Source organism: Pinus tabuliformis, chromosome Q, assembly GCF_031772625.1.
Source record: "Pinus tabuliformis cultivar Carrire ecotype Pingquan chromosome Q, CPIR1, whole genome shotgun sequence".
NCBI classification, from domain to species: domain Eukaryota; kingdom Viridiplantae; phylum Streptophyta; class Pinopsida; order Pinales; family Pinaceae; genus Pinus; species Pinus tabuliformis.
Window position 1 is genome coordinate 387,941,580 of NC_142296.1, and position 27,249 is coordinate 387,968,828.

General features: G+C 34.0%; 1 protein-coding gene across 1 annotated transcript; it reads left to right on the forward strand.

Annotated features, from left to right (window-relative positions):
- The first annotated feature begins 17,979 nt into the window (after positions 1 to 17,979).
- On the forward strand, positions 17,980 to 18,591 carry LOC149219804 (uncharacterized). The gene has a single exon (XM_089382682.1). It carries the CDS (start codon positions 18,143 to 18,145, stop codon positions 18,413 to 18,415), a length of 273 nt encoding a protein of 90 aa, XP_089238808.1. The 5' UTR covers positions 17,980 to 18,142; the 3' UTR covers positions 18,416 to 18,591.
- Positions 18,592 to 27,249: the final 8,658 nt, after the last annotated feature.

Consider the following 27,249-nt stretch of genomic DNA (forward strand, 5'->3'; position numbering starts at 1 on the left):
TTGATGGACTGAGCAGTTATGGGAAAAAGGATTGTTTCACTTGGGGACATGACTGCTCTTTGCTTAGGGTCATAATTAGCACAACAGTGATGAATGATATCTAGGAAAACATGGAATGAAGGGAGGAAGTACATGGGGAGGTTGGATTCCCACAGTCCTAAGATATCAAACCCATTTAGGTAACTATCTTGGGCCAGGAAAAATATCTTAAGGTGGTTTTCATGACCAGATAAGTCTTTTATCTGAAAATATTTATTGGCCAGGGGAAGATAATCTAAATCTTTATGAGTAGCATTCATGGGTGTGACATTCAGAGCTATAGGGGTTTCCATCTCTAGTTCTTATGGATTCAGAAACAGAATTTGGGTCTTCTATGAAAAAATAGGCCAAACAGCAGGTTTGGGAACTTTTATGGTAAACATAGACTGGACTAGAACTAAATTTGGCCCTTTCTTGTAGAATTTTCAGTGGAAAATCAAAATTACAGGGTTTCAGTGAAAATTGGATAAATACCTGTAATAGGGGAGTGACCAGTACAATGGTAGGTTGGATAACCGGTCCCGAGCTGACTTACTGCGATTTTCTTGATTAGGTGGCAGTTAGAAAGCTCAAGCAGTTGACTTAGACGTTGTTTTGCATAGGAGCATAGTTGCAACATATAATAGTGAAAATGACATTTTGTTCCTTTTTATTAACAAAGTCAAGGTTGGCAGGGTTTTTTGGATTTACCGGGTGCATGACGTAAGCGGGAAAAGACGTTTTTGTCATTTTATGGAGGGCGGTAAGCGGTACGCGATCACACTGCTTTTGGATCTGAGCAGTATTGGGCAGAGGTGGAGCGATCACATTGAATGCACGAGGTGTGGCAGAGACGGTCACTAGGGGGAAAGCGATATCAATGACGACCGTTGGATGATGGGGGAGTGATTGTGCGGTGGACGGGCGAGGGATATGGTGGGGCTTTACTGTGGCGGGCCCAATATACTTTAAAAATTAATTAACTATTCGAGGTGATTGCAAATGGATACGTAGGTTATTAATTAACTGAGAGGGTTAACTAATCCCTTTCGTGCAGCGGGTTAAGACACACTTACGGTTATAGTTAACCGGGGCGGGGTATATAATAATATTGGGATTTATATATAATTAAATAATACGTGAAAGGGTAAAATAGGGAGGGATTTATATAATAGATGTTAAAAGTTAATATGACATAAAATGAGAATGAGCACTAAGTAAAAAATTAAAGATTTACATTTAAACTTAGACTTATAATGGAAAAAAGGGGTTTTTTAGGTGATATTTTGTATTTTCCTAACTAAAATAGGATTTTACTTAGGAAATGAGTTTATGAAATCAAATCAATAGCTTATGGATGATTCTAAGTACTTAGGCTTTTAAATCATTGGGCCGAGGGTCTGGTCCCTCCAGAAGTCAAAGAAATGCTCTGAGCCCCTTTAATTTTCAAAGACCTTAATACTTTAGGGGGAATTAGTGAAATCTTTAGGGAAAAATGTGAAGGGAAGTTAATTATTTGATCTTGTTTTGCTTGAACTGCATCAAGTGAAATGTCTTCCTTGCACTTGTGACAAAAGTAAAAATTAAAACATTTAGATACATTCTCCATTACAAGTAATTCTACAACATCATCTACCTACCCTACTTACATTAGCCTGACATTTTTTCTTCTTTATTTGGGTGCACTTAGACTGGCAAACCTTTATCAATATTCTTTTTCTTTTACATGGAAAGCCTATCTAAGTCTACACTTATTACATCCAAGGGCTCAAATTAAACTATTGAGCTCCTTTTATTTACTCTACCTATCTACTTATCTACCAAGATTACACTGTTTGGTCAGATATTTTTTTCTCTATCTCTAAAATATAAAATTAAAAATATGAACTAGTCAAGTTTAAACTATTTGACTGTTCATTCATTGTGGCATAAGTTACAAGTTGCACACAATTTGTTTATTACATAAGAGTAAAAAGTAGTGGCATTTTGATCTTGCACACTTTCCTGGTCTATTTTTGTTTGTGGTTCATTTCTTTCATTCATTTTTTTTTACCATTTTATTTCTTTTTACCCTTTGATTTTTCTTATAGGGTATACCTTATTTACATTTTTTAAATTTTTTTATTTTTATTTTTTTGAAAATATGGAAAACCTTTGCAAAAATAAAAAGTATGAACATATTACAGAGCTCATCAAGTCAATCATGAAATATGACACCTTTTGGTATAGGAGCATAACAGGTCCCTTGATTAGTGGATTTGGACCCTTGATTAGTGGAACACATTCCTAGATTTTCTCAATCATTGGAGTTCCACAATCTGTGCATAATTCCATAATATCTTGTTGATTTGTTATTTATTATTGATCCTCTTGTAGTAGGGAATCACTCCCTAAATTATCTCCTCCTCCAAATCTTCATAATCTTCCCAGTATTCTCATAATATTCCACAAAAATAAATAATATTAGGCACAAATATCCAATTATTCATAAACCTTCCTAATGAATATATTAAAATTTAAAATAAACTATCTAATGCAAAAAGAGAGGTTTAATGTGCTGAAGGATGGTCATAGACCTTAATTGATTGTTTAATTTAGAGGCATGGGCCTTAATTTGTGTCTAATTTAGAGGCCCATCATACCCTCCTGCTGAAAGTGTTGCTCATCCTTTGAGAAACTTAGTGACATCATTGTTCCTCATTCATGGCCCTGGAGGCCCCTCTCTTATGCATTAAGAATCTTGGCTATAAGTTCTGGAAGGACAAGCCCGAAAACATATTTGTGCAAAGAAAAATCATTGTTTCTTGAGACCATTAGCTTGCTTTCTTCCACTTATTCAAGATGATTTCTTGAATATTTTTCAGTTTATCAAGTTCTTCCATATCCTTATTAATCTTCTTCTACCTTGTTCCGCCATTTGGACACCTCTAATACCTTCAAACTGCCTTTAGATGAGAACTAGGACATCCTGTAGTAATTCCTGTCATAACTACAGGAAACCATGTTAAAACTACAAGAAACTATTTTTGAGCATAAATGATAGTCTGAGCCTTGGATAGGCCCTCAAGCTGAATCTCTTGCCTTTCTCTCATTTCTATAACATCTTTTATGTCTTGGACAAAAGCTAGAAAGAGATTAGAGACCTCTTGGAAAGCCTCTTTTCATTACTGCCATTTGAGTTCTATTTTGATTATGGATGCCTCATTTCTTTTTGTTGCCTTCTCCTTCTCCCTTGTGGCCTAGATGATTTCTTACTGGCCTTGGAGTTCTCTGTTTTGATTAGGTCTCTCTTAGGCACTGTCATTTTGGCTTTTAGCACAATTTTTTCATTTCTTCCTTCTTGTAGCAGCATTCTGCCTTCCTGTAGTAGTCATTTCTTCTTCCTTCAGAGTCTTCTAACTATATGGGAGTGATGAGAAATGATGAAGAGGGATTAGATGATGATGCTAGGGCTCACAGGGAGTAGTGTAGGTTTGTGAAAATGGAGAGGATGCTCTATTTTTTTTTTTTTCAAGAATGAAATGGGATAGATGAATGATGAATAGATAGTGAATATGAAGTGGATGGAGGGCTTGGAGTGTTGTGCTGATTTGGCCTTTGCAAAAAGTTCTTCTTTAAACTGATGTCATCATTACTTGACATTGTCACCCTTCATGATTTGACTTTTCAACATTGCATGAGTGAAGGAGTGAACTGCAATTAACTAGTTGAAGGCAGCTGATACTGCTGACCCATCCTTAGTTTATAAAACCTCATCTTTCATACATTGACAACAAATTTATAACTATAATATGCCCAAGAGAAGAGGTAAATAATATTGCATACTTGTACCTACCTGATGGTCTTCCTATAGATTCTCCTTGTTGGAGAGTGAAATCCTTGCTTGTATTTACTGCATGTGTTTTTTCTCTTCCTTTTTTTTTTCTTTCTGATGTTGTTCCTTGATGTACAGGTACTAGATGGTGATACTAATGAATCCTCACTGTGCTAGTGGGTTCCCTCTTCTTAAATCCCTCTCCTTAACACTTCTTTATGAAACCAACCTCTGTTTTTACCTTTTAAACCTGCTCATTGCCAATCCTTCAGGTGTTGTTTTGTATCCTGTAGGATCTCAGGGAATCCTATAGGTTTTCAGGACAGTGACTTGTTTTTTCCATATCTCCCAAACGGTAGAATGGGTTGACCTAAAACTTTCTAAGCATGTTTCCATCATCATTATGCACCTCCCCATAAAAAAATTTTGGTCAATGGATATGCGGATCTTGAGAAACCGTGCACTAGAATTTGCTAAAATTTATTGGGAATGTTACCATCATCCATATGCATCTCTGCGTGAAAAAGATTTTTAAATGGATGCACAGATATCGAGAACATGCAAAAATGGTTTTATGTGATGGAGGCTAATTTCTTGAGAACTCTGCAGTGGAATTTGCTGAAATTTCTTGAGCATGTCACCATCATCCATATGAATCTCCCCCTCAAACAACTTTGCAAGTGGATGCATGGTTTTCAAGTTATGGCAAATGCAAATTTATGCTCTATGTATTTTTGTATCCTGTAGTAAAATAGAGCATCCTATAGTTTTTTAGGACAACAAGCAAATTTAATGTTAGAAGCTTGAGGATGATGGGTGGATGGGGAAAATAGATGAGAGTGATGGATTGACATGGCCTTGGCCTTGTTGGAGCATTTGAGCAAAGGAGGAGAAAGTCAAAATTTGACTTCTTTTGACTATGTTGTACCAATTTTCCTTTTGGTACCAACTTGTTTTTATTTCCTGTAGATGTTGGAGAGTACATGCATTAATCAAAGATATGCATGGAGAAATGATTTATTTTATTTATTTTTCTCTTTTTTCTTCTATGCCTACTAGCCACCTCAATGAGGTTTTCAACTAGTAGGTCTACCTAGGCACCTCAAAGGAGGTTTTCACTTAGAATCTTTTCTTTTTCCTTTTTTTTCTTTTTTCCAACCCATTGACTGCCTCATGGAGGTTTTCAATCAATGATCCAATCTGAGGCACCTCCAAGGAGGTTTTCACGTGATATTTTTATTTTTTTCTCTTTTTTTATTTTTTCTTTTCTTTTATTCTACCCTACTCTACTTGAAAAACAAAATCACTTTCAAGTATAAGAATACTTCCAATGGAGCCATGTGCACATCAAGATGAGAAAGAAAATGATGTGGAGGCTTGAAATGTATGCTTTGACATGTACCTAGATTTGAGAGATCAAATGATTTGACTTTGATGATTTCAAACACATTTGAAGAAGAGCATATTGCTGCAACTTAATGCCTGTCTGGAAGCATATTTCAATATAGTTGTGATGTCCCTGGTCCTTTTCTTGATCTCAATCATTCTTCATGTCTTCTTCTACCAGGACCTTCAAATCTTCCTCTTTTTTCTTATTGTTCTCTTAACTATATGGAGGATTTGATGGAACCATGAGGGAACTTTCTCAATCTCTAATTTTGATGTTTGTTCTTCATCAATTGCAGCCCATGGTTCTTTGATCTTATCTTTCGAATCTTCTTCTTCTGGATGTAGTCCTTCAATCGTATTAAGAGAATTTTTTTTTTGCAATACTCTTCTTGAGATATCGTGAATACCATTGATCTTAGGAGGAGATGTTTTGAAGTGTTGTACCTCAGCATTGTAAGTAGGTTGAGCTACTTCAATTTGTGGGTTTGGAAATGGTGGTATAGGTAGTTGAGTGGGAGTGTATATTTGAGATGAATGTTGATGGGGTTGTGGTTGTGGTGGAGGTGAATGGTAGGGATAACATGGAGTTTGGTATGGAGGATATTGAGCAAAATATTGAGGATATTGTGGATGGCTGCCACAAGTTCCTTGCCAACCTTGTTGCCAAGATTGGTTTTGGGGTTGATATGGCCCATGTTGTGAAGGAAAGGGTGTGTTCCAATTACTTTTAGGTGGATATGCATAACCTTGAAATTGTGAATTTGGCTCTTGCATCATACTAGGTTAAATAGGTTGCCATGGTCCTCTTGGAGCTACATAACATTGCTGCATTGACAATTGACTTGTTCCATTGTCTTCTTGGTGAACTTCCTTCAACCTTGGTAATGAGGAGCAACATTTAACATCATGTGATTTTGCATGGACAACACAAACATCTTATTTTTTCTCATTTTGTATTCTTAACATTTCTACTTGTTTGGTTAGATTCCTAAGAATTTCTATTTTAAATTCATCAAACAAATCTCCAAGTTTAGCTTGACTGACCAATCTTGATGCTTATTTACCTACTCTTTCTTTTCCTCTTGATATGTGTTTTCATGTTTCACAAATTTCCTCAAATGATAATTGATATACTTCACCTCTACTCATAAGATTAAGGAGATCAATCCACTTATCCATAATTGTTCCAAGTAAGAGGGTTTTTAGTGTGTCAGATCTGAAATGATGTAGTTTTCCCCTCTTAACATTGTACATAATCCTCTCTGTTAGATCCTCAAGGCTCTCATCTTCTGTTTGATTCATTCTAAATATTTCTGCTTTATGATCATCATCTTTATATTTTCCTATAAATATCTTTTTCATATCATTCCATGGTCTTATTGAATTAGTCCATAAACTCATGAACCATTTAAGAGTTCTATTCTTTAAAGTTTCTGGAAACAATCTCAGTTTTTGAGTTTTTAATAAGTAACCATAAGATCTACAAACAATTTCAAATCCAAAGAGAAATTTTTTTGGATCCTCTGACCTTAGACCATGAATTTTTGGAAGAAAAGATGGAGGGATGATCTTCATGTTCACATTAGCATCAGTATCTTGAATGGGAAATGTGAGAGGACCTTCCTCATTGTCATCATCTCCATCCATTTCTTCTTCATTCTTTTCCATATTCTTCTTCTACTTGAAAAAGTGAATGGCGATGTGGCTCTTACTGCACCATGTGATCAAATGGGGGGCTTGGTTGGTGTTGGAGAAATTTTGTTTTTGTTTTTATAATTGAATGAAAATTATAATGCAATGCAGTTTTCTACTTTTGAAATTAAATATGCCTAATGCAAATATCTTGTTTTTGAAAAAAGTGAAAATAAATGAATCAAATAGGGAAGAAAACAATGCATACTTTGACACCTCCTCGACAATGGTGCCAAAAATTGATGAGCTTCAGTATCAAAACAAGAATATTGCAACTCCCAAGGCTACCGACTTTAACTATCAACCCGGGGTTCGTAAAAACTTAAGAGGTATCAGCACTATATGTGCAGCATACAATGTGTTCTTCCTTTGCTGTCATGATGTAATGGAGTGCATGTACTAAAGTGAAATCCTAAACTAATTGCAGAAAATGAAATGTTCGAAATGGAACCTTAACCTATTGCAAGAAAAAAGGTACAAGGAAAGAGACTGAAATTTAAATGATAAAACACACCATTTTCTAACTAACTTCTAAGAGGCTTTGATTCAAAAGAATTCTAAGTTAACATGCATGAAATCCTACTGTCCTAAGCATGCAGATTCAAACCATCAAACCTTCTATTGCTATGCATGTAAATGAATAAAATTAATTTGTTTTCTTTTTGTCTTTCTTCATGTGAGAGTGTGAAAGCTAATCTCTTTTGGTGATGTGGTAGGTGGCTTGGAGATGATGATGGATGGTTGGAAGGCTTGGGAGACTCTTATGTGACCTTGTGTGGCTTCTTCGAGGTTTTCCTTCAATTTAGCCTCAAAACAGGCCACTACAGGAAAACATACATGATGTACCAAAAACCTACAAGATCCCTTAAAAACCTACAAGATACAACCGAGAGAAAAATGATGGATGTTGGAGGTGATGGAAGGATTAGGGAAGGTGGTTGGTGGATGGAATGAGGCAAGGGAGTACCTAAGACTACTTTAGAACTCAAAACCAAAGTTGGGAGATGGATGGATTTGGTCAAAAAGATTGGAGAAGTTTCCTTGTGAAATGATGAAATTTGTGAGGGTTTAATGACCAAGAAAATCAAATCCAAATTGGATGGGAATTTTTTTTTTATTAACGGTGATGTATCAGGTCCCTATTCCAAGTGGAATCAATCAAAAATACCTCTTTTGACCCATGCAAAAAAAAAAAAAACATTACTAGTCGAAAATCTAGAAATTTGAGAACTAGTGAGCTAGTAAATCTAAACAATGTCTAACCAAATCAAGTGAAAATTCAATGGGGTAGTTTTTGTTATGAATTAGAATGTTTTTTTGATCTAATATAAGTGGAACCAATTCAATTGAAGCTTGTTAGCATTCTCTAAAAAATAACAAAAAATTATTGTTCTTTCCTAAAAAGGAGGTCCAAAAATCTAGATTTGGGAATAAGAAAACTAATCCAAGAATCTCAATGATTACTATGAAATTCCAAAACTTTTACAAGGATTAAATAGTGCATGTGATCCTGTAAAAGAACTTACATCAACCATTTAACTCAATCCTACAAAAAGAAATCATTAATACTAAATGCAGAAATAGAAATAAATAAAAACTAGAGATGCATGTGAATAAAAAGTGAAAAGAAGGAAATAAAACGATACAAGAGGGCCCTGAGGCTCTTGGGATGACCAAGCCTAGGGAAACTCAAAGGCTTGTGGAGGAGAAGAATATTTAGAAGCTGAACATGACACCAATCTTCATTATTTTCATCAATAGAATTACATCCCTGCAAGAAAATACAATGGAGCTGCAAAAATACAAGCTCTCTCCACAATAACACTAATGAAAATCTCACCTAGAGGAAAATTCGACTTGGTACTTATACAAAATTATTATGAATAATTCTCCATGAATGGAGGAAGCTTTCCCCACCAAAATCCCTTGATTAGTGGAACTCGTCCCCAATACGAGGAATTTGCATTAAATGGGAGGTGACACATTCCTAGATTTTCTCAATCATTCCCTAGAGGCAAATTATTCTTGGTACTTATATAAAATGATTAGGAATAATTCCCCATGAATGGAGGAAGCTTTCCCCACCAAAATCCCTTGATTAGTGGATCTGGTCCTTTGATTAGTGGAACACATTCTTAGATTTTCTCAATCATTGGAGTTCCACAATCTCTGTCATAATTCCATAATATCTTGTTGATTCATTATTCATTATTGATTCTCCTGTAGTAGGGAACAAGTCCCTAAATTATCTCCTCCTCCAAATCTTCATAATTTGCCTAATATTCTCATAATATTCCACAAATATAGATAATATTAGGCACAAATATCCAATTATTCATAAACCTTCCTAATTAGTATATTAAAGTTAAAAATAAATTATCTAATGCAAAAAGAGAGGTTTAATATGTTGAAGGATGGTCATAGGCCTTAATTGATGTTTAATTTAGAGGTATGGGCTTTAATTTATGTCTAATTTAGAGGCCCATCAACTACCATAAAAAGTTGAACCCTAATGAGGCCCGAGGAGTTATTATTTATACAACTGAATCTACCAAAAACTTCCTTAAAATTAGGGAGGCTCGGCTCCCAAACTCGAGATTAACTTGTCTTCTACTATCACTTGCTTGGTTGCCAATGACCTTAGTGGGCTTACCTGGTTGTAACTCTGAGCTGATAAGATTTGGTGGAGGAATATTTGAGTTATTGAGGAGTTAAGGAGGGTGATCCAATCTCCTAAAATACCTATTTCTTCTCTACTTCAAGTTCCTACACTCAAATTATCCAAAAACATCTCCAAATCTTGCAATTAATGGACATTAGGAAACATGACATAACATCTCACCTTTGCCCTTCTCACTAAGAAAAACATAATAAAATATTTAAAGAAATGTGAGAAAAGTCCATTTTAATAAGCTGCAGAGTGGCATTAAGGCCTATATAATTTACCTATTTATGAGCCTCATCAATTGTATACATCCATTATCGGATCATTATCAACGACATCCCCTTACTTGCTCGAGGTTGGCTCTATTGCTGGAGGTGGTGGAGACTGAATGGTGACCTGTGGTATGCTTGACATTAGATCAACATCTTCATTCTTTGGCTCCTGTTTCATCTCCATGTCTGTTAATTTAATCAAGTGCTCAATCTATTGAGCAAGCTCCTAATCCTGCATATATTCACCTCCCTGCTGGCTGGTTCTATTCCTGCTCTTCAACCTATATTAGCTTTGTTTCTTCTTTTATTGCACCTTTCTTTTTCTCTTGTTCCTGCTTTTGCTTCTCTTCTTACTCCGTCCTCCTCATCTCATGTTCTTCCTTCAGTTTTTGTTCTACCTCCCACAACTTCAATTTTTCTTCCCACAACCTCTGCTTCTCTCTCTTCCTCCACTTTTATCTTTTTATCCTCTTCTTCCTCTTTTCTTCTACTACTAAATAAACTTTCATGATAATAGGGTCTTAATTCATCCTGTAGATTTTTTCTCCCTCTAGACTGTCATCAATCTTTCTCTCTCCCTTGTCTTGCAGTGGATTGTTGCCTTTTGTTGTTGTTTCTTTCGGAATTATTGTCGTCTATGGAAAAGCCAATGAAGTCCCTATTAAAATGACTCGCTCATGGAGTTTGGAGGCACTGTAGCAATTCCTATATGGATTCTCTTCCGCCCAATGAAATTTCTCGTTGAACAACTGAAAGTAAATTCTCACACAGTGGTCTTCGCAAATTTTATGAGGATCATATGGATTAAAGTGCCGAGAACCAAATGCAAACTTGATTATCTCCTTTCCCTTAGTATCTAAAACCTTCAAGTTCTTTATCTCGTATAATATAATTTGCAAAGGAAGAGTGGGTCATGGTGCTTTCTTATTGATGTCCAATTTTTTTGGCAACCTTGTGACAAGATGATATGACACTTCTTGCATGACAATCTTGTCGGTGGCATACCTAGGTGAAGCATGCAGAGACTTATCTTTGTCGAGCACTCTAAGGAAGGTTCGACCTAGTGAGGCATACAAATTTATGATGTTTGTTATTTCCTCCATTGCTCGTTGTGGCATGTAAGGTGGAACTTATTCAAAGATAAGCTTGTAATGTGGGATGATGAAGTGGTCAGCAAGCGCTTCCATTACCCCTTGATGATTTCAATCTGAATGCAACTTACAATAAATATTCATAGCAGGCTCTCATGGTGTCCATGTCTAGGTCATTCCAGGAAACTGATGTTGTGCACAGATTGCATTCAGTAAATATGAAAACACATAAAACCTTGCTTACTCACCATCAAGAGGTCTCTGGGCCTGTGCTACATGGGCTCTCAACTATCGGGCCAACAGATTTGACCAGTTAGGCAAATTCCCTCGTTCAAAACCTAGCTCAATAAGACTTCCCACCCTTCAAGAAAGGTCTCGGTGCTCTATTGACCATGGATATTGTAAGCTAAGATAACCAAGAGCTCATAGGCCTTCCTCAGGGACTTTGTCTTGTATAAATGGGTAGGTATCTATCGAAAATTTGATGCCTCTTTCACCCATCCTTTGACAATGTATCTCTTGTTCACATAGTTGTTGGTGGCATAGAGGAATGAGTCTATGAGCTTGACTGGATTGAGCAAGTGATACATGCACTAATAATATTTTACCTTAAAGGTGGCAAGATTTTTCCCGTGGGCACTACTTAATTTCCTGGTCTTCTCATCATTGTGTGAGAGTATCCAATTGATGACATCTGCACATGGGAGGGATATATATTTGCATGCAGCCTTGTGTATTCCTGACTGCCAGGTACTGAGACACACCTATCAATCCTCTAGATCTCCCTCAAGGCTCTTTGCTGAAAGACCTTCATGAACTTGTTTCCATGTTAATGTTGACCCATTTTCTATAAATAGTTGAGTGCTTGAATACACTAGCAAGTCTACTGATGTTTTCTAAACTGCTTCCCTAGTATTGGTTTGCGTGATCTCTTTTGAAGTAGATCCCTTTGGTGGCATGGTAATAATGACTGCTCGAGATAACTGCTTCAAAAGTGTGGCACCAGTGGGACAAAAAGGACACTTATGGCAAGCAAACATTAGCTTAAGAAAATCTACCTTCAAATAATGATTAAGCAACAAACATGGAAAGTAGAGAGGAGGATTGCATAATTTTTATCAACAAGGGAGACTGGTTGATTGTGGGGACTATGCACTGCGAAGTCCCAATAGCCAAGGATAAAGTTTGAGGCTTGGGATTGTGCAATCTGGAGTCCCAACTTGGGTAGAGACTAGAAGAGTCTGCGTACTACCCAATCTTAGGGGCCAAGGTGATAGGCTGAGTAGTTGAACTGCACAGTGCGTAGTTGGTCCAGCCTATATTGTCTAGTGCACAATTCCAAAGGTCAAAATTGTTGCTTTAGCATTAGGATTTTGAAGTGCCCAGCTCGACAAGGCAAGATCTCGTCAAAGCAAGTGTAGATATGCTTGGTGGAAGTGTGAAAAATGAGCAGAAGTGAGTGATGTTGTGAGGTTGAGTGAAAAATTTTCTAAGTATAAGTAAGACAATGTTGATCAAGTGCAACAACTAATTAAACATAAGGAAAATCAATTATGTGATGAGAGTCACCATAATGGTGACAATAGATGCAAAAATAAGAAAACCAATGCGACACTTGTGGAATGAAAATAAAAAACATAAAAAAACACTTCTACAAGTTAAAACAAGTCAAAAGGCCAACAACTGTGAAGAGAAATAAGTAAAAAAAATACTCACACAAAAGAAATGACAAAAGCGACAGAAAAAGTGGCAAAAGACAACAAACAAAAAAAAATCACCTAAAAAAGCGATGAAGATTGCACCAAAGGTTCCTTGATCTCCTTGGGAATTCTATAAATCCAAGATAGAATGTGCAAATGAGCTCTAGAGGCATTGATTAAATATATTTTAGCAGATTAAGGTTCATGACATGCATGCCTAAAATCAACGAGAAAGTGACACTTGGGGGAAGTTTCCAAAAATAGAGAAAGATCCTCCTTCAGGGTATTAAAACTAGATCCATATTTTTTATGGATGCTTTTTTATTCTTTTCCTTTTTTCGGGGAAGCTTTCCATACACATTATCGGGAAAGACTGTGCAGTCCTAGGGAACTGGGCAAATTATTGGATTAGTGCATTGCGCAGCTTCTGAGCACAATGAGGGATTACCCAGTGTCTAGGCTCAACGTCGGGCTTCCTTCCTTGAATGCGCAACTTCTGAGCTCAAGGATGAACATCAATCTGAGTTGCACAATTCCCATCATCAAGGCCTCTTTCCCTCAAGCATTGCACAGTTTCTGGAGGTTAGCCCAAAACTGCTTCGAGACAAAGTTGGGAGATCAACTTGTGATTTATAAAAATCAGTCCAGTGGGAAAAGAAGCAAGCACAAGAACAAATGGGAAAGATAAGTCTAAATCGAAGAATGATACCTAAATCATTGCAATATTAGCTCTTGTGGATAGGAAAGAAGGCTCCAAAATCGAAGCATAGGAAAAATTTTGGAGGGTGGTTGTAGCAGCTACAACACTAGTGGGCATGTGATGTGTATGATGTCTTTTTATTATAGTTTCCTTTTGTGTTTATGTTTCAGTGTATCTATGATTCCCATCAAGATATCCTGTGTGCATGGCCATTTGAATTGGAGAGAGAGAGATAACTTGGTTTCCTTGTTTGCTCAAAGTTTTGCATCATAAACAGTTATAAATATTTACTTAAGGATACCTGAAAATACTACATATATTTAGAGATTAATTTTTAGGGATACTTATAGTCATTGCATAATTTAAGATTATGTTTAAGACTTTCTTTCCTTTCCCTTGCACTTTCCCTTTACACTATATTTTGTAAGATAAATTTCATGTTATCATTATGTTATTTCATTAGTCGTTCATTGTCGTTGCCATTTTCCACACCCTTTTGCACTTTTGTCCTGATATGTCTTGCACTACTTTACTACGTAGGCAGTCATGAAAATTCATTCTAGGTTCCATCTATGTTTCGTTTTTGTGTTTGTCTCATTGGTTATGATTGAATGTGATTGGAGAGGTTTGGGTCTAGATTTTAGCAAATGACTTGTCTCTTGACTATAATTAGTTCAACATTAACCAATGTAGGTTATAATGTTTAACCTCGAAAAAGAACAATATTATTAAAAAAATTATTTTGGAAACATTTGATTGGAACATAACTTGAAAGTGTTATTGTAATCTTTGTACAATACAATGCCATGTGGATAATTACCTCAGATTTTTTTCCATGGATGCAGTTGCAATATTCATGCCATTATTTTTAGATATCTATGGAGCTAAAAATTCTTGAAAATAACTCATACTCACTTAAATAACCTATTTATTAACAATTATTTTCCACCATAATTGACGAAAGCATTGCATAAAAACTAGATAGGAACAAAATGTAAGTAAGCATATTTACTGAGAGTAATTACCCATCATTATTTATGTGTTCTTGATCACTTTGACAACTAGGAGTAATAATGTAAATGTGCAATGGTTACTACCCACCAAATTTTATGTAAGTCCTTACCCCCTAGTAGGAAATTAATTTTTCCATTCAATGTATCAATTTGCAATTTTTTTAAGAACATAATTTCCACTTGAGTGGAAGGGACTACAATGCCATACAATATTTTTTTTAAATAATGAAGAAGATTGGTATATTGGAATTCAGGCTTCTATGTTCCATATTTGATAATTGAAAAAAAAAAAAATCAGAAATATGTGATTATTGCCGAAAGTTTTTTCTCAAAAATGTGTATATTCATGTAGTTTTCATTCTCTTCCACAAACTTTAAGATCTCATAGTCCTAATTTTCATTTGCTTCAATAGCTAAACTAACCAATAAGAAACCAATAAGAAATATCATTATAAAAGTGAGACAACTTTAAATTACAAAATTACATTTATGATTTACCAAAATGTCTCTCGAATTTTTCTATATACATGTCATGCTTACATATTAATATAAGATTTATAAAAGAAAAGGTAGAATGTGAACTTAAAAAAAAATATAAAAGTATATATTATTAATGTAGATGTATCTTAATCATAGATCTACATGTGTTGAGAGGATCAAGTCTTTTGATAGGCAAACCTTTTTTTAAATGCAAAACTTAAATAGAAGTTTGTATCTTGATAGATTTAATATCTCTCATGTTAAAATGGATATATATATATATATATATATATATATATATATATATATATATATAACAATGTCTTTAAAGTTTCTTTAAACATTTGGATTGTGTAGACTACATAGGTTCAAATTTCAATCTTTTTCAATCTCAACAAATATACTTGATATGTTTATATTTTTTCCATTATTAATTTTGTCTTAAATACATTTCAATATTACATAGATATCCATGGTAAAATACTTTATTTATTCTAGAAATCAAAATATTTTCCTATAATCAAGGCACGCATTCTTTCTATATACACTCAAATTCATATTGAAATATATTACATAACATGGATATTTAAATAGCTTATTTATGTTATCTCTATTAAAATTTAACACAGATATATTTTATTTGTAGCTCCCATAGAGAAGTGAGATATTTTTTCTATATTTTAATATTAATTACTACATCTTCATTATGGACTATAATATCTACAAATGTAGGTCCAAACACCTAGAAGAATCAACTCTTTTGACTTACCTTAAAACTTATCGTAATTATTGGTTATTTATATATGTGGCATAGTCATATGAAAAGACAAGAACTCTCCAAATTTATTTTTTATTATAATTATAAAACAAACTTTAATAATTGATAATTATAATTAATAATTTTATTTTTTTAATTTTAATTTAAGATTTGACCCTACATAATATTACACCACATAAAATAACAAAACATAATAGGATATTACATTGTCTCTTCCACAGTGGATTACCTTTCGGTGCATCAACTAACCAAATAAGTATATTGAAAATGACATTATTCATATTTTATGTTTTTAATTAAACGAACTCAATATATATCTTTATTTTATTTTTATTAGAGATTACATTTCTTTTTTCTTGTTATAACCTATTCAATTTTTATTTTGGAAAGAGCAGATGTCAACTGCACCGTTGCGTAAGAAGATAATCACACATCTGAGAATGCATCTCTTGGTAGTTAAAACATCATGTTATTAATAATTATCATCACGTTAGATTCGGTTTTTTTTCTTCATTTTATTTTACACATTCCATTTGTATTTTTATTTTTATTATTCAATTTAAGTATAATATTTAACAATTTAATATAACATTGTTGGCAGATATGCTTGCAATGTTTTTCCATATTTTAAAAATTACTATAAATATTGTATTGATTTTTTATTTTATTTTATTTAAATTTTATATTTTTTCTTTTAAGTTTTTCAAAATTATTATAAATTATGTATGATATTTTTCATTTGATTTTAAGAATTACATTTATATGGTTTAATCTAATAGGGACATTTTGCATTTTAATTTTGCAACTTTTTCAACCATATAGATTTTTGATAATTTTGAAACATATTGCTTAATTTAAAAGGCCACATAGGTAGCGTTCCCTACCGCCACGGCTTAACTTAATAAAATATTTTAATGTCAGGATGTGTTGTATGTACTCTAAACAATAATAAAATTGTAAAATGAGTTATATGAATATTTGTTTAACCTTTTTTTTATTAATTTTTTTAATATAATAAAACATTTTTTTGGTAGATAAATCTTATGAATATATAATTGACATTGAAAAGAATGATAACAAGTTAATAATTATTTGTATAATATTCAATGATGGCAAATTTTTTATATAATGCTTATATTATAGTACACATGTCATGTCATTAGAGTGTAGATTGATATAATGAGAGTTGTACAAATTGTACAAATGTTACTTTTACATAATTTTTCTAAATTTATATTTTTTAAATTACGTTTTCTTAAATTAAAAAATAAAACTCATAAAAATTGTCTATTCAATACTTTACACCAATGACAAAATGGAATTTTTGAATTTAATTACAAACCATTTGTGTTTATAGTAAATATTAATTAATATATAATGTTATTTTTCAAATTATTTATATTTATTGTACATAGTAATTAGTGATATAGTACAGAGTAATTAATAATAAGGTCAATTTTTGTTATCATTACATAATAAGAGGAAGACATTTCAACCAATCATATTTGAGATAGATAGAAATAAATTTTATTTAAAAATAATAAATTTAATTTCATTATATTAAACTTTGAGTAAATTTTAAATTTTTTTAGTTAATGAAAACCTAATAATAAATTAATGAAAAACTAAATACCTCAAATATAATAATGACATTTTACACTTCAAGTGTATAACTTTACATTTTGTTATATTAGAACATTGTGCGCCTCTCCAAGCTTCTCACACCCGTGAGTTACGGTCTTTTCTTGAAGTTGAAGTTTTCTACTTACCATTTTTGCCTTTGACACCTTGCGATTGTGTCCATGGGCTTCGCATTTGGTTTAGAAATTTTTATATTATGTAACATAGATTTATATTCATGATGTGACCAGCGTGAGCGAAAGAATGTTACGTTTCAACTTGGTGGTAAGCGATAGAACAGTTTTGGGATTGTAACTGTTTTCAGCTCGATCCGGAACCATGAAAATATAATGTTTGCTTAAGTTCATTTAGTAAAAGGACGAAATACATTGTCCTTGATTCCATCCATTATTCATGAATTCGGTGAGGATTAGGTGCGAAATTGATGCGTGGACCGCAGGGTGGAGACTATACGAATTCCAGTGCCGTGGGTAACCCATTTCCTTCTTAAAAACTCATCCTACCCGTCACGGCGACCAAACGATTTCCGGTGTTTTGGGCAAATCCATTTACTTCTAAGTACTCACCTAACCCATCAAACAAATCGAAATCAATGATGTGTCTGTACTCAACTGCTACCAGTTGGTAGGCGGAGAAGCCAAACAAGTGACACCCGTTGCCATTTAATTCCCCAACTCCCCTTCCGCACCCTCGACTCAACCGTTCTTCGCACTACTTAGACGATATATCTCTTATTCATCCATCCTATGATTTCATCCCATTTGCCTACAAATATTCTTGGCCGCCATTGTTCCTCTGCAACTGAAATCCAGGTGGTCTGGACTCTGGAGTTGGCTTGAGTTTCAGTATTCTCTATATCGTTCTTCTTTTGGCACATAGATTTCCAGTTATGATGGCAGCTGCTGCAGTAAATAATGGATTCTTTTTTTTGAATTTCTCTCTATTGCTTGTAATTGTGCTTATGACAGTTCTTGCTACGCCCAGGAAGGTCGTCAACAAGGAATATCCCTGCGAGGATATATACATGGTTGGGGAAGGAGAAACTCTGCAGACAATCATCGAGAAATGTAACGCCCCCTTCATTCTCTTCGACAACCCCCATATCGAAGACACCGACGATATCTACGAAGGTGTGCCACTCAAAATAAGTTATCAGAGGTAGAGATAAGAAAAGAAGGATGATACTCAGCTGGAACAGAAAATCACAAGACTTTGAAATTACAAATTTTAACATTATGTTACTATGTATAATAGATTGTAAGTTCATCCTTAGAAAGAAAGATTGGAGGTTAAGAGAAAAGAAAGATTGGAGGTGAAGAGAAATTGTAGAAATGGTGCTTATAATGTAACTTTCAAGTATATATAGTTTTTTCACAATTGGATCATAAAATCTGTGGAGACTAAACTTTTTTATTTAATTAAGTCCTGAGACTTAATAATATAATTTTTTTATTTAATTAAGTCATGAGACTTAATAATATAGTTTTTTAGTTGAAATAAATTACTTAAATCAATAAAGATAATGTAAAATTATTTTGTATAGGTGTTGTTTTCAGTGCATTTTTTTGGACTTTTTAGTTTTGGAAAAAAAAAAAATTGGTGAAAATTTGATTTGTGTTATTTAAACTATTTTTTTATCATATATATGGATTTAGCACTCTGAAAAATGCCTAAAACACTTCTATTGTGCAGTGGTTATCCATCAAACTTCTGATTTCAATAAATTTTTGCTAGAATTTAGAAAATTTAGACCAAAAACCCATCAAAAAATTCTAAAAAATACACTAAAAATAACTAATCAAACCTACATAAATGTGATCCTCCACTCCGCCATGTCAAATCGCCATATAAAGTAATCTATCTTCTGCTTCAATTTGGTAACTGTTTTCCTGTCCGTAATCGGAATCTGTTTGTTACCTATGATTAGCTAGGATGTCCTTCCCTCGATCTTCATTATCCTTTCAAAAGTTAAAGACAGATATTATAATTAGACCTGCAACTTTGTCACAAGTTGGATGTCCTTCCCTCGATCTTAATTATCCTTTCAAAAGGCATAGACCGATATTATAATTAGACCTGCAACTTTGTCACAAGTTGGTTAGAATTTTACAATTACATTGTTTATAATTTAAGAATTGAAAATATAAAAATAGAGTAAATATAGATTAAAGTTATGAATTATATTACTGTTAGGACAATCATATTAATAACTATAGTTGACAATAAATATAGTTGACATTTGTGTACGGTATTATTTTCTATCATTTTTATATTAATTTGTGTTTAGAAATGAAATTAATCGGTGTAATTTAATATTATTTATTAATATTAATATTATTTAATTTAATTTTTTTTATTAATCTGTGGTTAGAAATGAAATTAATCAGTGTAATTTAATATTATTTATTAATATTAATATTATTTACAATTCTTAATGTCATTAATAATATGTTTTTATAATTATCACATAGCCAGTGAATAAAATTTATTTATGACAATGAGCAGCATTAAACTGGAAAAGATTAAGTTGCCGAGCTGAGGTGCCAAAGAAACTTTTGATAAATATTTTTTGATAAATATTTTTTAATAAATGATAAAGTTAATAACCTTTCATGAAAAACTATTCATGTATATGTTATCTGTGAGATCATGTATTGCAAAATGAACAAATATTTTCGTTATTCATAATTTAAAAATTTGAAATTCCTCAAGCCCAATTCTAGTATAGACCATGCCTTAAACATAGACCATGCCTTAAACATAATGTAAAAATTTTATTTTGTCAAAAATAAATGTGTAGAAAATTTTGGTTTTTTCAAAATAAATGTGTTCTAATTTTTTAAGTAATAAATCTAGTAAAAATATTTGTGTTAATATTAATAATATTTTGTTCATGTATATAAAATAATTAATTTAATCAATTTAAAGCATAGCATGTAAATAGAAATTTCATAAAATCTTTACTTTTGAACTGCGGAGATCTTTTATGTTTAAGGGTTTGCTTGTTTAATTGTTTGATAATAATTTTGATGTTATTTTGGAAATTAGTATTTCTATACTTTATTAATTTTGGTTGTGTAGCATTTCTTGTTATGTATTAAGTATTATTTTTGTATGACTTTTATATCACAGGATTGTTTGGAATTTGGATGAGATATCTTCTCATTTAGTGAATGAAGTTTTATAAAAACATTTATTAAATGATATAGTTTTTTGGCTTTTTAATATATGGGTTTGGAGATTATAATGGGATTAAAGTGAGGGTGACAATATTAGTTTTTAGAAGAGGAAAGGAAAAGTTAATGGAATATTTAGCAGATGTATATGAGCATTGAGGTTTATATTAAATTTTTCAAACTTTTGGCTTTACGTCTTTGGGAGATCATTTTCATAGTTTGTGCTCACTAACTAGGTATGGAATTAGAAGGAAATCCTACATTTTCTTCAATCTAATGTCAAGAAAATTTAGTAAAAAAGTGGAAAGAGTTTATTTAATTTTTTCAACACATTGCCCTCCTATAGCAATTATTGAGAATATGATGACTTCTTCATATACCCAATGAAAAAATAAAATTTGAGTCTCATCATGGTGATCTTATTTATGTGAAGAAGAGTTACTTCATAGATCAATGGTCTCCTCACCCCAAAAATCACCTATGTGTCATAGGTTCTAGACAAAGATAATTTGAAACTAATGTTTTTCTTAGAACTCTTGCTATCATAATTATAATGCTTTTCATCCAATGAGGGAATTCAAGTTTGAAACACATAGTAAAAGGTATATATCATGGACCATTGGTGACTTGAGTAGATTTTTAGCCAAATCCCAAATGTAAAGACAAACGAGAAAAGAAGTTGGTTGAGAATAAACGAGAATAAGGGGTCATCCTAGGTTGTGAAGAATAACATAGAGAGGCTAAGATTGATCATTGGCAAGAGATTCACTAGATGATATTAATCATTATCAAATATTTTCTTCGATGGGAATATTTTATAGGTGATTTTTTCCTAAGCTACTTTGAAGCACTAGGCGGGAAAATATTTGATGATGGAGATCGGATATGTCTTTTCTTCTGACAGATTTATCTAAAGATTACATGAATTTTCCATTTCATAGGTGGAGAACAAAGAGGCAATCAAGATTCATCACTATTTCTGGACCAACTCTCATATTTCACCAAAATATTGGGAATTGGGGTTTGATATAAACAAGGAGGCATATTAACTAATTAAATTATGTCTCCACTCAAACATTGGAAGGAGAAAAAAATTATGGACAATTAAAACATTCTAGGGAGATTTATCTCTCTTACCCAAATAAATTCTCCAAACCAAATAGATTAATAATAAAATTGTGTGTTGAAATGGACATAATAATGGGGTTACCTTATTCTATATAAATAAAATATGTAATTTAGAAGCCTATTCATTATTTGGATTATAAAAATGTCTATTTTTATGCCAATAATGGTAGGAATCTGATCATTATAAAGATATTTTTCCCCAAACATCGAATAATGATTACACTCAAAAGGTGACATGATCCAACGTTAGACCTATCTACCACACATAGACGATACGGAAGTGTTGTTGGGTTAGATAATAATAACAAAAATAGTCAGAAGTACTCAAAAGGGAGACATTAGATTTCTCCTTCAGCACAAATGAGAAATTTGGCTTGTTTGGGATCTAGTAAGCAACTTAAGTTAAAGAAGTTAAAGATTGAGGAGCTTGTATAAGTGTATTAGGGGGTCACCTCTTACCCTACAAGGGGTATGAACACTTGTTCTATGAGGGAATAGATTAGCGCATGCAACTTATTAGGAGAGATGAAAAACCTATCTCTAATTATTGGAAAGTGTAATCAATTTCTACTAACATGCCTTATTGAAGGGACACTAAATGCTCATTTTTATTGAATCAATTTGGAAAAGAAAATTGTAGATTGCAAGTGTCAAACTCAATTGAGGTATGTTGGGAAGGAATTGATTTTGATATGGGAGAATATTTTAGTAGTCAATGATACAATAGTCCATATGCTAAGAAGAAAGTGACAAGGCCTTCCTATAAATAATCAATTGATTATATACATGATGGACATGTGGAAGGAGGCATACAAATGGATGGTGGTAACAATGGAATAGGTCGCCCAAAAGGAATAAATTATTTCATACACTTTTCAAGGAAAAGTTTGAATAAGAAGTAAAGGTAGGAAACAAACAAATATTGTAGGGACAAGCTAGAAACTCCTCCAAAAGGATCATAAAATGATTATGATATCTACGAGAATTGAAGGATTGGGATCAACCCACAAAATAATTGAATTCTTAGATTAATAAATACTCGTAAAGTAGAAATAATTTTGTTGTATGAAAAATGGTGGTTGGTAGTGTGGTTATTGATACTTTAATTTTGGTTCTCAAATATTGGGATATTTTGGTTCCTAATAAAATGAGAAAGTTGGGACACCTACAAATAGGATGGAAAACAAAATCTATGATTTTATGATAGAGTATTTGCTACTCAATAATATAGGTAAAATTGCAACAATCATTAGTAGAAAATGAGAAATTAGTGACTAGGTGACTAAAAAATTTAGTCACCACAACTTTTCCAAGTGAAATACTACAAAAAATGAGCAAACTTAAGTGACACAACTAAAAATGACTAATTAAGTCTTGGGCTAAAATATACGACTAGCTAATAAGTAATACAACTAAAAATGACTAATGTGAGCGACTAATTTAAACTAAACTATGACTATCTTATAATAGTGTGTTAATGAGCTCTAACTGAAGTTCCCTAAAGCTAATGGGCTACCTAAAAATAATTAAGTTTATTGATAACATTATTCATAGATTTGAGCATATTTTCCACCTCCTTAAGGATTAGTAGATACTACCCTTATGTGTAAACCTCATGCCCCCTTTCCCTCTTTATATCAACATAGTTTTTTATATTAAGGAGTGCTTCAATAGTTTTTATTGATTCCCTCATGCCAAAATGATCACTCTCTAGGATTTCAGAATCATTAGATATAGCCTCTGTTGAAAATAATACTGAGAGGGGGGGGGTGAATCAGTATTATCAAGTTCTTTTAACAAATCTTCCTTATTTACACTTTGAATTATCTTTGCATATCAGTACCATAAAATAATGAGCATGAACAAGAAAAACAGATAGTCACACCAAAGAACACCAGATATAAGGTGGAAACCCAATGTGGGTGAAAACCACCTGCTGCAATATGTCTCTATCTTCTTTCAAATTAGAAACTCCTGTTACAATGATTTTGTACTGGTGCAGTCCTTTACCAGTACGCAGGCTGCAACCTACAGAGAGCTACAACTCTCTCTCATTTTCCAGTCTCTCCTGGAAGGGAGCTACAACCCCCTACTTCTTTTCTTTCAAGGACCACTTTTCATAAATTTTCAAACTGGATCCAACAACAACATTGAAGCTCATAATCAAACAACCTTCTGAATCACCCAATCACCAGATCCATACATATACAATGATATTATGAGAGTTATCAACCAGATCTAGTACATAAAGATAAGTCATTAATCATGTTGTTATCTGAACTCAATACCAGTAACCAAACATCAGTTATGCACCCAAAACCCTGCAGAATAGTCAAAGGCAGTTAAAACAAATTTTAAGCAGGGATCGCAACTTCACTGGTATAGATCTGTGGATATCTGTACTACCTCCGCACCTGCGCCTTCTGTGGCGCCGCGACCACCGCACCTGCGCCTTCTATGGCGCCTCCGCACTGTGCCTTCTGTGGCGCCTCTGCACTGCGCCTTCTGTGGCGCCTCCGCACTACGCCTTCTGTGGCGCCTCCGCACTTCCGCAGCTGCAGCGCTTGAGAGATCACCCTTCACAGATTCGCTTTCAACTTCCCTTTCATAGATCAAACTTTTAAAACAATAACCCAATATTTCAGATCTTAAGATATTCGATTTGCAAGAATGAATTAGCCAAGTGATCTCCTTTGCTTTATATAGGCAAGCTTCTTCCTAAAATCATAGATCAATACCATAGATAACCAATACAAGGGGCCCAAAAACATGGGGCTCAATAATACCAAGGACTAACCACCATGGACCAAAGGTAAGTTATCCAACATATACACACTTTTGACGAGGTACCATGGTCCAAAACCATAGGTTCAAATACCAAGGACTAACTACCATGGACCAAAGGTAAGTTCTCCAACATGAAAGTGCGTGAACTTTTTCTCTACATGAAATAAACTTTTCTCTGCATAAAAGTGCGTGAACTTTTCTCTACATGAATTAAACTTTTCTCTACATATAAGTGCGTGAACTTTTCTCTACATAGAATAAGCTTTTCTCTGCATATAAGTGCGTGAACTTTTCTGCACTATAATTTATCATCTGAGATGAGTAGGTTGCCATCAAGTACAACATATGTATCATAAAGCCATACCAGAATCATAATGCCAACAATCACCCCCTTTGGACTTGATGGCAACCTCAAAATCTTCAGCTCATTCTCCCCCTTTGACATCAAGGGCAAAGGGTTATGCTCCCCCTAAGAGCATGCTCCCCCTGAATATGAACCAGATATGTAAAGAAGAAACATAATCCACCAAACACCATAAATGACCATGAAAGAGATAGAGAGATATTGCAGTAATATTCAGATCAACATCCATGATCGCCTTCTGTAAATCCTCCATAATGCCAACAATGCATTATAAGCTCCCCCTGAACTAGTGCTATTTGATCTTCGACCAATCCGCAACCCAGCACATGTACGCATATTCCCGTACAACCAACAATCAGAAGAGATTCAACAACAAGATGATGCGTCAACAACCCCCATCTTTTGCCTGAGGTATTCAAAAGTCTCCCTGGGCAATGGTTCGGTGAGTATATCAGCAACTTGTTCCTTAGAAGGAACATACTCCAACTTGACCTTCTGTTCAAGCACTTGTTCCCGAAGAAAATGATACTTGATTGGTATGTGCTTGGTTTTTGAATGCATGACTGGGTTCTTTGAGATGCTGATTGCACTTGTGTTATCACATAAGATGGAGATAGGTGGTGTACAGGTGATTTGAAAATCCTGCAAGGTCTGCATCATCCAAAGGAGTTGAGTGCAACAAGATGCAGCAGCAACATATTCTGCTTCAGCTATAGATAAGGCAATCGAACTCTGTTTCTTGCTGAACCAAGATACTAGTCTGGAACCCATAAAGAATGCGCCACCACTTGTGCTCTTCCTGTCATCCACGCTTCCGGCCCAATCGGCATCTGTATAAGCGTGAAGTGTGAGATTTGTATCTCTAGGATACCATAAACCATAATTTTGAGTCCGTTGAAGATATTTGAAAATTCTCTTCACTGCCTAAAGATGAGTCTCCTTCGGATTTGCCTGAAATCTTCCAACTATTCCAACTGCCTGTATGATGTCCGGTCGGGTACCTGTCAGATAAAGTAGACTTCCAATCGTAGATCTGTAGGTTGGTTGATGTACTGCTACAGATTCATCATTTGCACTGAGGCTACATCCTGTGACCATGGGTGTACATACTGGTTTTGCATCTTCCATGCCATATTTCTTCAAAATCTATTTGAGATACTTGGTTTGAGACAAAAATATTCCTCCTTCCTTTCGTTGGATTTGCAAACCAAGGAAATATGTCAGTTCTCCCAGCAAGGACATTTCAAATTCTTTCTGCATGACCAAGGCAAAGCTTTGACTCATAGCTTCTTCATTGCTGCAAAAGATAATGTCATCTACATACACAACAAGTATTAGCAATTTGTCAATTTCAACTTTTATATAAAGATTGCTATCTGCTGATCCTTTTGAAAAACCTTGTTGATGAAGATATTTGTCCAAACGATAGTACCAAGCCCTTGGAGCTTGTTTGAGACCATAGAGACCCTTTTTCAATCTGCATACAAGATTTGGATCATTTCCAAGAATGAAACCATCTGGTTGCTCAATATATACTTCTTCTTCTAAGTCTCCATTCAGAAAGGTTGATTTCACATCCATTTGAAATACTTTGAAGTTTTGAAAGCTTGAGAGAGCAAGGAACATTCGGATGGCCTCAAGTCTTGCAACAGGAGCAAAGGTTTCTTCAAAATCTATTTCTTCTTGCTGCGCATACCCTTTACAAACAAGTCTGGCCTTGTTTCTAATTACTTCTCCATTTTCATTCAATTTATTTTTGAAGACCCATTTTGTTCCTATAACATTCTTATCTTTTGGTCTAGGAACCAACTCCCAAGTGTTGTTCTTTTCGATCTGCTCAAGTTCTTCATCCATTGCTTTGACCCAACATTCATATTTGCATGCCTCTTTCACATTTTGTGGTTCAGTGGAAGAGAGTAATGCCAAATAGCTTGAAGCTTCTGCAATTTTTCTTCTTATTTGTACACCTGCTTCTTTCTGCCCCATAATCTGAGATTCTGGATGATTCTTCTGAACATATCTGGATGGAGTCTTCTCTTCTATTCTTTTCTGCTCCTCTGGTTCTTCTTTAGGTTCTTCTTCTTCATCATTCTGTCTTTGAGGGTAGCCTTCATCTTCTTCGATGTCTTCATGATGTACTTGCCTAGGAATGTATCCCTTCTCATCAACCACTACATCAATGCTGTCAACAATTCTGCCAAGTCTTCTATTGTAGCACTTGTATGCTTTGCTATGTGGAGAATAACCAAGAAGAATGCCTTCATCTGCTCTAGGTTCAAGTTTGCCAAGTTTCTCATCAGTATTCTTAATATAACATTTTCTCCCAAAGATTTTGAAGTGCTTCACCGAAGGAGTCTCACCACACCAGAGCTCATGAGGGGTTTGAGTGCTATTAACACGGACATTTGTTTTGTTGAGAATAACAACCGCAGCATGTGCAGCTTCACCCCAGAAAGTTGCGGGAGTACCCGACTCATCAAGCATAGCACGAGCCATTTGTTGGACTGTTATGTTCATTCTTTCCACAACTCCATTTTGTTG

Bases quoted from the DNA above. Each gene is read 5' to 3' on its own strand.
- LOC149219804 (XM_089382682.1), top strand. From the start codon at position 18,143: ATGATGGCAGCTGCTGCAGTAAATAATGGATTCTTTTTTTTGAATTTC.